The sequence below is a fragment of the Chiroxiphia lanceolata genome, chromosome 10, assembly GCF_009829145.1.
Source record: "Chiroxiphia lanceolata isolate bChiLan1 chromosome 10, bChiLan1.pri, whole genome shotgun sequence".
Classification (NCBI taxonomy): domain Eukaryota; kingdom Metazoa; phylum Chordata; class Aves; order Passeriformes; family Pipridae; genus Chiroxiphia; species Chiroxiphia lanceolata.
The window spans coordinates 6,055,866-6,069,065 of record NC_045646.1 but is presented as its reverse complement, the minus strand read 5'-3'; the positions used below and the strand labels follow the sequence as shown (position 1 = coordinate 6,069,065).

The 13,200-nt window shown below is 37.2% G+C and overlaps 1 protein-coding gene across 1 annotated transcript in view; it reads right to left on the bottom strand.

Moving 5' to 3' along the window:
- Positions 1–13,200, bottom strand: part of NAALADL2 (N-acetylated alpha-linked acidic dipeptidase like 2) — a 470,164-nt gene that overhangs the window by 196,005 nt on the left and 260,959 nt on the right. Inside the window, 1 exon segment of the mRNA XM_032698178.1 lies at positions 1,833–2,103. Within this exon segment, the coding sequence (XP_032554069.1) occupies positions 1,833–2,103 (271 nt within the window).

Genomic DNA, 13,200 nt, shown 5'->3' with positions numbered 1-13,200 from the left:
TGGAAGGTGGTGCATGTGCTGCTGGTAATAACATCAAGGATTTTTCCCGGAACATTGGATTTCCTTTAATCTGATGAATTGGTTAGCAACACATTGATTTTTATGAAATAAAACCTTAAAGGTCACAACTGTACTTTTATCTCATTACAGTTACTCTTATTAAGTTACAATGAGAAAATAATATTAAATATAGAGTTTTTAAGTGATATGAGAAGGAAAATCCGTTCATTAGTCCTTTTTATTTTCCCATGGAGAAGTTAAAGCATACATCATGCAGGTTAGGATCTCCTCTTGCCTACTTCATTTCTCTTCTTAACAGCAAACTTTGAAGTGGACAGAGCCCCACAACAGGGGCTCACAAAACTCAGCATGTTAAGTAGGCATGGTCAGTACACAAAAACAGGAGATGGAGAGAAGTTTTTCTCCCAAAGAAGAACAAGAACTCCATTCCTGCTCCTCTCTAGGACTAAAAAGCTTCAGTGCTTTTAAGAAAAAGAAGCTGAAGCTTGCTGACTTCAAGATGAGAAACTCATATTTCCTACAGTCAAAAATTCAAAATTAGATTAATAGTCTATACAATGGCTCAGTTAGCACTGTGCAGCTTTCCCCATTTTGAGTTATTGCAAGAGTTCCACAGCATTTTACATATAATCAAGAAACCCTATGGGCAGACACTGTCACAAGCAAGAGGAAAATACATGACAGTTGTATTTTTATGTTAGAAATGAAGTAATTGAGAATTTTAAATATTAAGATATTCACAAAGTATAAGGTTATTTTGGAACAGGTTCCTCCAAACCCAAAGCAATTCAAAATCTATTCCTATATGGTGTAATAGTGTTCTAAGTCATGAAAACAAACGTGTATTTTAAATCAAAAAGAAGGCAAAATGGAAAACCTCCTGCGACACTGGAATAACATACAATATTGTAAAAAGGAGAAAGACAACAATAATGCAGTTAGCAGAGAAATTGCAATTTTTATATTTCAGAAATATTTATTGAGATTTATACTATCTCAGCTAGGAAAGCAAACAGAAATTATGATCCTTTTGTGCACCCCCAATGTATTTGGAAAGGATCTAAAGGAAGGCAGACAGTGAAGATAGTAAACAGGATAAAACAAGATAATCCAAGATCTTCTTTCACTTGGTAAGTAACAAATCCCAATAGGTAGGATCTTTTTGCTGACAAAACTTCCCAACAAAAGCTACAGTACAATGAAACTACAAATTGGGGTTTTCAAGAGGAAACAGAGCAGATGTGTCAACTGAGTTGTCATAAAAGAAAGTATGTGAGATCCACGACCGTAATTCAGGAGCTCCAAGTATTAGCCCAGCACTTCCACCTGCCTTAGTGCAGAAAGCCTCATCCTACATGCCCTTCCTACGAGCATCCCTCAAACCAGTAGCACTCATACATCAGCAAGATAAAGTGTAGCTCTAGACACAGCTTTCAGAGTTTTATACCCAAGACAATTTATAAACACAGATACTTAAATAATTTTTATATATATATAATATATATATCTATATCTACATCTATATCTATATATATCTCACATGAAGTGTTCAGGTCTGAGTAGTTTATAAATTTGACTTAAGATTGTAAGATTAAATAAGATTGGCCACATCATATTTTATGCAAATGTGCTTATTTTAAAATAGGCTGGGCATTTCACCATGTTAATGACTGGATTTGATGATCTTACAGGGCTTTTCCTACCTAAATGCTTCTATGATCCTATGTGCCATTTTCCAGTCAAGTTCAACAAAAGCTGATGTTTTCTAACTCTATTTCACCACAAATGACAGAGACAAATGGTCACATTACCTCAAGAGTTCCTTTGGCAGAGTAAGCTGCATATGAGTACAGGAGGTCTTGGCTATGAAGTGTTTTGGGGTCTCTGCTGCACTGTTGTCCACTTGGATAAAAGCATTCACCACTGCTTTTCAGAGTTACTGTGTTTGAAGAAGAGCCTGGTAGGTCAAGCAGAACAGAGTAATTCACCAGCCGGACATCTTCCAGGCCTTGGGAACGCCACTGAACCAGAATTTTCATTGCAATGTCTACATCATCTTCCCTAGGGAACTGTAACAAATCCCTGGAAAAAAAACCAAAACAACACACAAGTAAACACAGGTTTAGTTTCTTTCCCACCATAACATTTGTACCTTAGTAGGCATCAGTGCATAATTTTGTTCATAATCTATCATCAAATGTGCAAAAAACCCCAACCACCCTTCATTCCTTTGCAAATACTTTCTTACCAATTACGAGACAAAAGTAACTGCTTTTTGAGAAATAAAATTTTAAAAAAATTATATGAAAAACATTCAATTGAAATAAAGGATCCTACAGAAATTATCACATAACTGTTTTGAAATTCATATATGCGGCACTGACCAAATTTCTGACAGAGCATCAATTAATCAATCTTTAAATAGCAAGTACACAATCTGAAGTCACATTTCAGGGACTTCAGGGAGGGCATGATGCTGAAAATTAGTTGTAATTATATGTTTGGCTTTAACTCAACAAGTAAAGGAAATTTACTAAGCAGAATGCAACTGTTCCCCCAAATATTGTGCTCACTGTCAGGGTGTCCTCCTGAGATTTCCTACCTGTACTACAGGATTAGCTGAGCAACCACCTTGGCAAGCACAGAGACAAACCTGGAAATTATCTATTGACAGGTCAACTGAGGATTCAGACAGGTTGGTCTGAGTGTGTATCACCAGGTTTGCATCAGGGTCCAACACTGGCTGCCAGATGGGCTACAGGATGAGGGCACCAAAGGACCACCCTCCTCCCCAGCAAACACCAAAACATTCGAGATGTTGAAACTATTTTCATGATAACTTTAGAGGACAGGCATGCTGAAGGGACAGCTAAAGGTTTTCCCTACTTATATAGGCAGGCAGTCATTTAAGCAAAGCAGGACAGCAAAAAAATGCATTATTATTCAAATAAAAAGCACTATCCAAACATAGCACAAAAAGCTTATGGAATATTTGCTGAATTTTCTGAGGATGTTTTTTTATTGTGTGTGTGTGTGTGTGTTTCTATGAAGCTCTCAGGACTGAGAAAGAAGATTAAGGATCACAGAGGTATTGATTTCCAAGCACAGAGATACTGACACTGCCTGAAAGTCTTGTCCTCAATCATCTCTTCACAAAAAGGCCAATTAAATTTAGCTGCTTTAAGGTCTTAGGTCTTAGTAGAACGTAAAAAAATACCCTGGTTGTCTTGCACACACGAAAAAAAAAAAAAGGGTGAATAATGTACAGTCTTTTTAAGCAAGTAATAGGTATTTGAGAATCCCACCAAGTGCTGTTGTACCCCTACAATGCTGCATGTGAGATACTCCTGGCTAAAGGTACCAGCACTACTTCCAGAAGGGTCTGCACTAACCCCAGGACAGAAGTCAATCACAAAGACTCCCTTCTTTGCCTCAACAAAACTATCTTGTGGTTGAACAGATCTTTAAAAAAAAAATAAATCAACATTTACTGCCTAGATAACATCAAACCCTTAAAAAAGGCAGAAAGGGAAGTTATGGCACCTATTACACCTAGAAAGGGCTCAGAAATGGTGTACTACATTCAAATGTCTAATGTCCATTATCACACTACATAGGCAAAATAATTATTCCAACATCCAAAGGCCTTTTAAAAATATACATATATTTATATAAAGAAGTTAGTTTGTTGGGGGTTTTTAAAATGTATTTGCTTAAAGCAATATATTGTATCCCAGGCCACACTGTATGTGAATAACCCAGTTGGAGCAAAGTTTAAAATCTTTACAAGAACACTGGACTTAAGTTGAAGACTTCAGGGATCCTGTCAGGAAGAATAACTGTCTTACAGATTTAATCTTTTTAAATTATCTAAAATAAGTCTTCGAGCAGTCTACACCAAACAGATGAGTTAATCCAATCTGCAGTATATTACAAGTTTCCAATTTCATCTCCTGTGCCTGTTAATGTAATGACATAAACTTGGGCAGTGCAGAAATACAGAAAGCTCTTTGATTAACACACTCATTAACAGAATATCTGCATTTCCCTCAGGTGATAGAAGCATTAATAGAATTAATAATTAAAGAAATTTATCCTAGGCCAATAAGGTTATGGCATATTGCAAGAAGAAGTACTGAGTTGCAATAAAAGGAATTAAGCATTAAGAGAGGAATAAGCAAATTGCTCCCTTAGTAATAGAAGAAAAATTACTTTCCTCTTCATAATTAAATAAGAATGTATTTGAAACTTTTGTGACAACATATCTGATTAAGTTACAGAAATGAGCACACTCACTATTTACTCGATAACATCTTTAAAGCATGTTAAAATCAAATTTCAAATTATAAGCACACATTATATTACAATAAATCAGCACATATTAGAATACTTTAATAAACCTTATGAACAGCACCAGAAAGATTTTTTTTTCCAGATTTATTATAATCCCTAACTTGCATTTGACTTTGATGCTGACTGTATGAACTTAAAGTCAGAGGTAATTTAACCCATTATTTTTTCACATACTAATTGTGTACCACGCATAATATGCAAAACCAGTATTTCCTAAACCCAGCCAAATTTGGAAAAGTGCAAAGTTTGGCAGTTCAGCCTGCAAAAATCCCAACACTTCACATGCACTTCTTAATCCTTCTCTACAAATTCTCAATTAACTTACTTCCTAAAACTTCCAGGCCTCAGAGACTCACAGCAGTAAGATTTAAGCAGTGGAGGGAAGGAGGCCCTTGGGATGAGGATGTTTCTCAGCTCTGCAGGCGGTTGCACTCTCAGTAGGAATCAATAGCAATGTGATTGCCAATTTCCACTTACAATACTGCCTTTAATAACTTCAACCAAATTTTTGATTCCCTTGCTCACATTTAAAAAGCTACTTTATTCAGGTTTTTTTTCAGGTTCATTCAATGGGAATAACCACAAAGCTAATGGGCACATCTCAGCTGCTGTAAATCTATATAATCTAGTAAAGTGGAGCCACCACAGACTTGATTTGATCTCAAGTTAGAATCAACACTAATAAATATAACAATAACAGTCTGAATACTACTGTGCCCTTATAGGATGCTCTCAAAGAGATTTCCAAAAATTACTGGCCTTTACTTTCTAATGCAGATCAGATATTGAACTAATGTACGTCAGAACAGGACATAAATTTGTTTTATGAGCATTCTGCTCCGTCTCAAATATGTTCAGTTCCTGAACTGATAAACAGATAAAATTGAACTTAAAACTCAGAAGGCACAACCCTACTTCAAATGAACAAGGTAAAGTTTTCCCACTCTGAAATGACAACAAGATCAAAAAAATGTTTATGAAGACACATGATTAGAATTCTTGTGTAAATAAGAAATCTCACTTGTACTTTACAGCCTGATCAGTTAAATGTCCTGCCCAGTGAGGAGGAGGAGACCACCACTGTTGAAGATTCAAAGTCTTAAAGGCAGGAAAACAACTTGAAATAAGACCAAGATACACATGAAATAAAGCCAGGTGTTCTGCAGCCTCTCAAGCTTCAAAAGGCCATTCCTTAACAGACGATTATAAAAGATAAATGAACACGCACACAAAATACACAAATTTCAGTTTTAATTTGGTAACCATGGGGAACATGGACCTGCCATGGCTTAATGGAAAGTCGTTTGCTACAACAGTACTTTTGGACACAGCTTGCTAAAGGAGAGAATGAGGTACTGCAAATAAGCTCGCTGCTCATTGCTGGTGATATACTGGGACACTGCAAAACACCACTCAACAGATACTGAAAAGTTACAACAGATCACTCTAACAACCTAAAAATGGAATAATTTAACTCTATGACATAATTACTTCTCAGATAATCCTATTAAATTGCTATACCCCCCCCTCCCCCAAAACAAATCTAAAATTGCAGCAGGATTCAGATTCAATCTTAACAATCTACAAGGACAAAACTTCCCCTCAAATATGAAGAACTTCAAGTGTGGGTTGTTTGTAGGTTTTTTTTTTACAGATTTGATGTCTGTACTGAAATGAGCACGGTGAAACGGCCTACACTTCATAGCCTATTTTAAAAAAAAAATATCTTCTGAATTACAGTTTTTCAGAGTTAGAAGTCTATCTAAGTGCCTTATTCCCAGATTCCGATTGTAAATTTTTAGTCTTTATTTTCTTCCAGTTCACTGAAATTGTTGATAAAGCAATTTTTGAAATTTTAGATAAGAACTAAAAACAAGTGTGATTTTGGAATTTTTACTAGCCCATTTTTCAGCTGAGTAGTGGTTTTCAAATTTTGTGAGCCGCAACGAATTCACATATTTTGTAAAGCTACACCAGATCAAAGTGTTATCTCGTCTAATATGATGCTCCCAACAGCAGCTGGTAGCAGACAATCACAAAAGAATGCAAGAAACACATCATATGGGGTTATTATATTTATAGCCTCCCGTGCATATGTCTTTTTTTCCTACCCACAAACTTTGTTCAGGCTGAGTTTTAAAAATGCTTACATATGTTGAGGATTTCAGAGCTCGTTTCAGGCCATTAAGAGCCAAGCTGTGGCAGTTTCAGTGGCGCTGGGTGAGTGCACAGCACCCGCACAGACCAACTGCTCAGCACATGCACCCGTGTTTTCCACAGTGGCAGGAGGAGCATTTATTTGTATCCATCACATAGAATGTGCACGCACAGGAAACTAAATGCGTTCAGGAAATACCACCTGCCCAAGCCACATCTGCTTAAATTTTAATTACATGTTCCTGTTAATTAGGGCACTCAACTGGCTGGTCTCCAACCTGCCCAATCGGATTTCCCGTGGTCTGAGCTGATGGCCACAAATGCACTGCTCCCAAAATAGATAAATATAAAAAAATCCATGTCCGTGAGAAAATAAATATCAGGAGGTTAGAATATGTGAGAGAAACATTCTCATGGTGTACACAGTTGATTATATGAAGCTTGGTGCAGGACAGGATCCTGAACCACCTCAGGCTCTTCAGGTTACATTGCAAGGTCACCAGCATCTGCTGCAGAAAGCAGATCCATGACACGTCCTTTGTCACATCTACCATTGGTCTCCATACATTCTGGATATTCTGGGCATATTTCTAGCACTGATATGAATACCACTAATAGTTTAGTAGTAGTACTATTATTGATTATAATATCAGTCAGGGGTCACAAGAAATCTGGTACTGTGTTCATTCCAATCTCATGATGATCAAAATTAACAGGTAAGGCTATTCAGATATGGTTCCTACATTATAAATAAATAACTGGCCTACAGCATGAAAGCAATGGAAAGCATTGGTTAAACAGAACATTTGGACACCAGGGATGGTCAGTAACTTTGTGACTTGGTGTTACTGCTTAGAATGACAGAATGGTTTGGGTTGGAAGGGACCTTAAAGATCATCTAGTCCCAAATCCCTGCCATGGGCAGGAACACCTTCCTCTAGACCATCCTGCTCCAAGCTTCATCTAACCTGGCCCTGAACACTTCCAGGGATGGGGCATCCACAACTCCTCTGGGAAACCTGTGCCAGGGGCTGACACCCCTCCTGTCACTCACAGTAGTCTCTCCACTGGAGATGGACCTCTCATGGGAGGCAGTGCTTTTTGCCAGCCCACACCATCATCCAGTTCTGCAGGATAGAAAAAATCATACCAGGCTTATCAGAACACGGTATAAAAACATGGTCGGTCCTATTGATGGAAAAGCCAAACCCCTGCTCATTCTTGTGTAACAACATCTCACTTCTGCTGTCAAAGGGAGCTTTACAGACCTGCACCTGTGTACCACTAAGAATTCTACACAGGGCCTACTATATAGATTTAACATTCTTTAACATAAAGGAGTATGATTTATGACAGCTTTTACTTTTCACAGACACAGACTAAATGCAATTCATGAAACCATAAAAAATACGGAACATCAGATACCAGAGCACCGGCTCTAAATTTGGTTGCACAGTTCTCCAGCCAAAAAAAATGCTTCTGAACCTTTTTTTTTTTTTAAACATGTGGCTTTTGGATATATCCTACAAAAAGGGACCTGAGTTCTCTCTTTAGAAAGTCATATCACAAGCAGGCCCAAAGCTACTTTTAAACAAAACTTCATAGCATTTTTGTACTGTGTTTAAGTCCACCTGGGTATTAGAGTTTCACAGGGGTACTCAACCACATGTACCCTCTCCTATCATAGTATAATTACATGCAGAACTGCTTCAGGGTCAATCTCTCATTTTCCTGGGAAGTTCTTTGCCATGGGATTGAAGAAGACCCTCAGATCTCAGCTCATGCTGGCTCCCAAGCTTAGCTATTTTGTACATTTATTTTTTTTCTCTGCAGGACTACCAAGCATATTGCTCCTACCCACCACATCAGACAGTCAAATGCCTTTTATATTTTTTAAATAAAACTAATGAGGAGACTTCAAATCTCACTTGCCAACATCAGGAGACAAGCCAAACTTGTATTCAAGGCAGATGGTGGAAGGCATTGAAAAATGACTGATTCTCTCACTCCGTGATTCCAGTTTAGTGGAAAACAAGCAATTCATTGTTCCTCTACACTAAACATTGCAAAGTCATAAATTGGTTGTAGGTGAGCTTTCCAAAGCTTTCTGAGGGATTTGGATGTCAGTTATGCTGACATCTAGCCAGCATCCAAATCCTTCAAGTGCTCCAGGACATCAGAGCACCAATATGAGTTCTAACAAGGGTATATCAAATGATTACCCAGAGGAGGGTAAAAACAGGGCAAGCACATGCAAAATCCCTCAATTACTCTTCTAGTCCATTTTAAGCTTACAAGATTTTTGAAAAAAAAATTATAGCTCCAAATATGCGTGTATTAGAGAGTATTCACCTTATTCTTCAGCAATAACATGCTATTCTAAACTGAAAAAGACTCTTCCAGATCTATTTGCTTAATAAACAATTCTTCCAGTTACCCAATCCTTTTGTTGTGGAAGACAACATCCACAGTAAAACTCAGTGTCTTGCCTATTCTATCAGACACAGAAACAACACAATAGCGTTTTAAAGCAGAATTAATGTAACAATATCCTCTACATGCTCAAAGTTCAAGATGCCATCACAAATGACCTATTAATGGACAACTATTTATTATCTCTTGTTATTGATGAAAAAGGAAAATTGTCAAAAACTGTTATTGAATGATGCAGGTGCTGCAATTGAAGCAGTCATATGAATTAGAAGTTAATCCATTGAGTTCAGCTCTGTCACCACAAGGACTATGTGGCCAGATCCACCAACAAACCAACTGACATTTGCAGAAATATCCTCAATGAATCCAAGGCATCCAAGTTTTGAAAGGTAAGTGTTTGTCAACGAGGACGCCATCTGCAAATATGTTACATTCAAGATGAAAATTCAGTGCATGTTTATTGTGTAGAAATTACAAAAGTTTGTCTCTTCTGAATCCTTTTACTGTAATTCTTAATAATTCCTGACACAAGTCACAGTTTCAGAAGGAACCATAGGTATAAACTGCATTCCAGCACAAGGGAGGTCCTTGTTTCATTATTCTGTGTGTTCTTCTAAAGCAACATAGTGAATACTCCTAGCATTTCATGAATCAGCAGCATCTGCAAGTGCCAGTCACAAAAATGCCTCACAGAAGATCCAAAAAACGTTGAATATGTGCACTAGTATTTGAGTCCAGAAACTCCCGGGCAAAGAACTGAAGAGTTTAGTTAATTCAGATTCTTTGCAAGTCAGCCAAAAAGACTTTGAACATATGCAAAATACCTTATCTGGGTTGTAAATTCCATAGAAACTGTTCTTAATACATCAGATTCTCAAAAATAAAGACCTTCTTAATACAATTTCTATTTGCAATATGAGAAATGAATGGCAAAATATCAATATTACCACAGTACTTAATGAATGAATTGGCTTGTCAACAGAGCACAAAGGTACAGTAAAATTCACTGGCCAAATGAAGGTTGTTTAAACGTGTTCATTTGCAATGGACTACGAGCGTGTGCAATTGGCTGAAGTTCTACTGTGAAATTTGGACAAAAAGCCTGTTAAATTACTGCTTTTCTATCACTTGCAATCTGAAGGTAAAATCTGAAAGGCAGTTGACTTTGACATTAAACCAGATGCCAAAGAAATAAAACCCACAAAAACATGGAAGTTTTTTGAAAACTTTTATGATAAGCAAATCACCCAAGGGCAGAAAGGTAGTTCCTTGACAGAGCAAGGAACAGAAACCAGACTGGCTGATTTACACTCCTGGCTTACAATTATCAAAGTGCCTTACATTTTATTTAAAATCATATTTAATCATCTTTTTTTTTTAAGCACTCACTTTTCCATGACATATATCTTGCTCAATTGCCCAGTGTAGAGATGGATGAGAATGTCATTTAGCATCTCTCCCCATCATTCTGGAAGCACATAAAAAAAAAAAAAAGTATAGTAATCACTATCCATTTTAAGAATTGTTAATGAACCACAGAAACCTTAATATGGAGAATGACAGCTCCAGACCCTCAAATGGGCTATTTCAAAGACCCTAAGACTCTTAATTCCACAGAGAGAGGAGACAACTTTAACATTCTGTACCTCAGCACAAAAGAAGTCATTGTCATGTTTCACTGTTTCCTTTGGTTACAAGAGTGACATGCTCTCATTTTAGCAAAGCAAGCAAACCTTGCTTCTCCCTAACACTGAGCCCTCAGGCTTCAAATACTTACCACAAACAGGACTGACCTACTGCTTCATACCTTTACTCTTTTTATTACAATAAACTGCTTTCAACAGATGAACTGTCAGCAAAAAAAAGTTCTTTCAATATATATATACAGTGAAGATATCTAGACAATAAACTTCTTTTTTATTATTATCACATCATAATCTCTTAGAGATTGAAAGATAATCTCTCAAATTTCTCTCACAATCAATAAGATGACCCCAACTATTGTATTCTTCCTAACTTTCACTGTTGCTAAATTTCAGTCAAGAGATAGATTTTCCTCTGTGGTACACAGGATTGAGTGCATGCATAACATCACAAACTGTATTTTTGCATGATTCTATGTAAAGCATTTTAAATAAACTTGTACCATGTCCAAAGTCACATTAACGTTCTGGATGACGTAATCTATTTTAGTTTTATTTTGGACATATAAGGATATCTTAGCCTCTGTTTCAAATACAGCAAAGGGATTAATTTCATTCAAAGTTTATAGGTCCAGTTATTTAACAAAGGGATTTACTACTGTTTTCTCATAATGCAAGAAATAAAACAAGTCCTGTGCTCCAAACAGCTGTGCCCTGCATTTTCCAACAGGTTAGGATGCCGGGGCAATGCCGAGGCACAGCGGAAGGAGCACAGGGAAAAGACAATCCCTCACCTTGAAAGTGTTTGCATATAACCCTGCATTCACTGGCAGAGCACTGACCCAGCAAAACTTCACAATGATATAATCTTCTTTTCTTCCCAGACCACAGGGAATATGTCAGTGTCTCAATAAAATGTGACCAGCTGCATAATCAAGTCCAAGTGGTACCTTTTACTGTCAGGGACAATTAGGTTTACTTCCAGCAAGAGACCATTTCTGTGTGCATGTGAATAGCAGTTCATGCTTTTTCTATATAGAAAACCTATTGATAAAAAAAAAACCAAAACCAAAAACAGAAAAACACCAACTTGAAATCTTGCTTCTTATACAGAAAAAAGTCTACTGATCAAAAAAAAAATCTCAAAAAAAAAAATACTGGCAGTATTTTATTCTTTTCAATTGCAGATCATGAGGTTACCCAGTGAACTCCAAAGTAATTACATTCAATGTGTCACTCTGATGGCACTGGACATCTTTATTTGAACTGTATGATTTAACGTCTGAATAACATCCTAGTTCCCAAAGGACAATGAGGAATTAAGAGGGCATGCTAACCCAAAATCCTAGAAGAAAAAACAGAAATGTTTAGAGAAGCTACCTATTACTTGAAGATTTAGTATTACTTGGAATTAGATAGATCCCCAAATAAATGTTTAATTTTTAAATTAAAAATAAGGTAAAACCTTCATTTTATTTCATGATTTTCAAGAAGTTAACCCTACATATAGGAAAACCTCAGACAGCCACAAGATGATGCCATGTTTCTGTTACAAGCCTCATTTTCTTATCAGTGTATTTTAACATAGCACTGCAATTCTAATGGAACTGGAGAGATTCTTAGCTGACACGTGAGCTTGGATGTTTTACAAAAATACATATTGGTTAAAATGAAAACTACAGAGAGAAAAAAAAAGGATCAAGGATAAAATACCATCTCTATGTGCTTATATAAGGAAAATGTTATCATGAATGCCACATCACATGGTTTAGTTCAGATAATCTCCATCTCATCAGCTGAACTGCATTTCAGATGCATTTGTTTTATCTGAAAACACTGACATCTTCCAGCTGACCATTCAGTTCTAACACACAACTGAGGAAATCAACGCTGAGAACTGAAACACTGTCCTGAAGTTATTTACGCTGCACCACAAATCGAATTGCTTGTGGATAAACTAAAAGCTCTCTCTGAAGGAACAAGCATAAAATCTTATAAGAGAGGCCTGGGAAGAGACCACAGGACATCCCTTGGTTCAAGGCAGGCTCAGCTCACCCCACTGCCACTCCAGGCAGATGTTTTCCTGCCCTCTTCCAAAAATAGCAACTTGTCCATTTAAATAATCACCCTGTTGTATTTAGACACACTGTAATTTCTCCCTTCCACCACTCATGTTGAAAACAGACTAACCTTTTTCTCTCTGCAACAGTTTTTTGACGTATTTAAGGATTGCTCTTATGGCTATCCCTCACCTGATCCTGTCTTAAAACCAACCTTTCTCAGTGTTTTCATCCATTTCCTAAGAGCTACTGCTCCTGACATCTTCGATTGCCCTCCTGACCTCTTCTGGCCCTCTTCCAGCATGACCCCAGTCCTCTGAAACTGAAGTCCAACCAGAGGAGACTCTGAATATGCCACTTGCACTGAAAATGAAGGATTAGTATCCAATTACCGTTTGCCTCCATGAAAGTCAATTATTATTCCTCTGCTGTCGTTTATTCTAATTTCACCTCTGTACCTCTCCAGTAAGTTCACTGGCTCCTTTAGCTCTCTTGACCTCCCCATTTCATCACTGATCTGCTTCAAGAAGGAC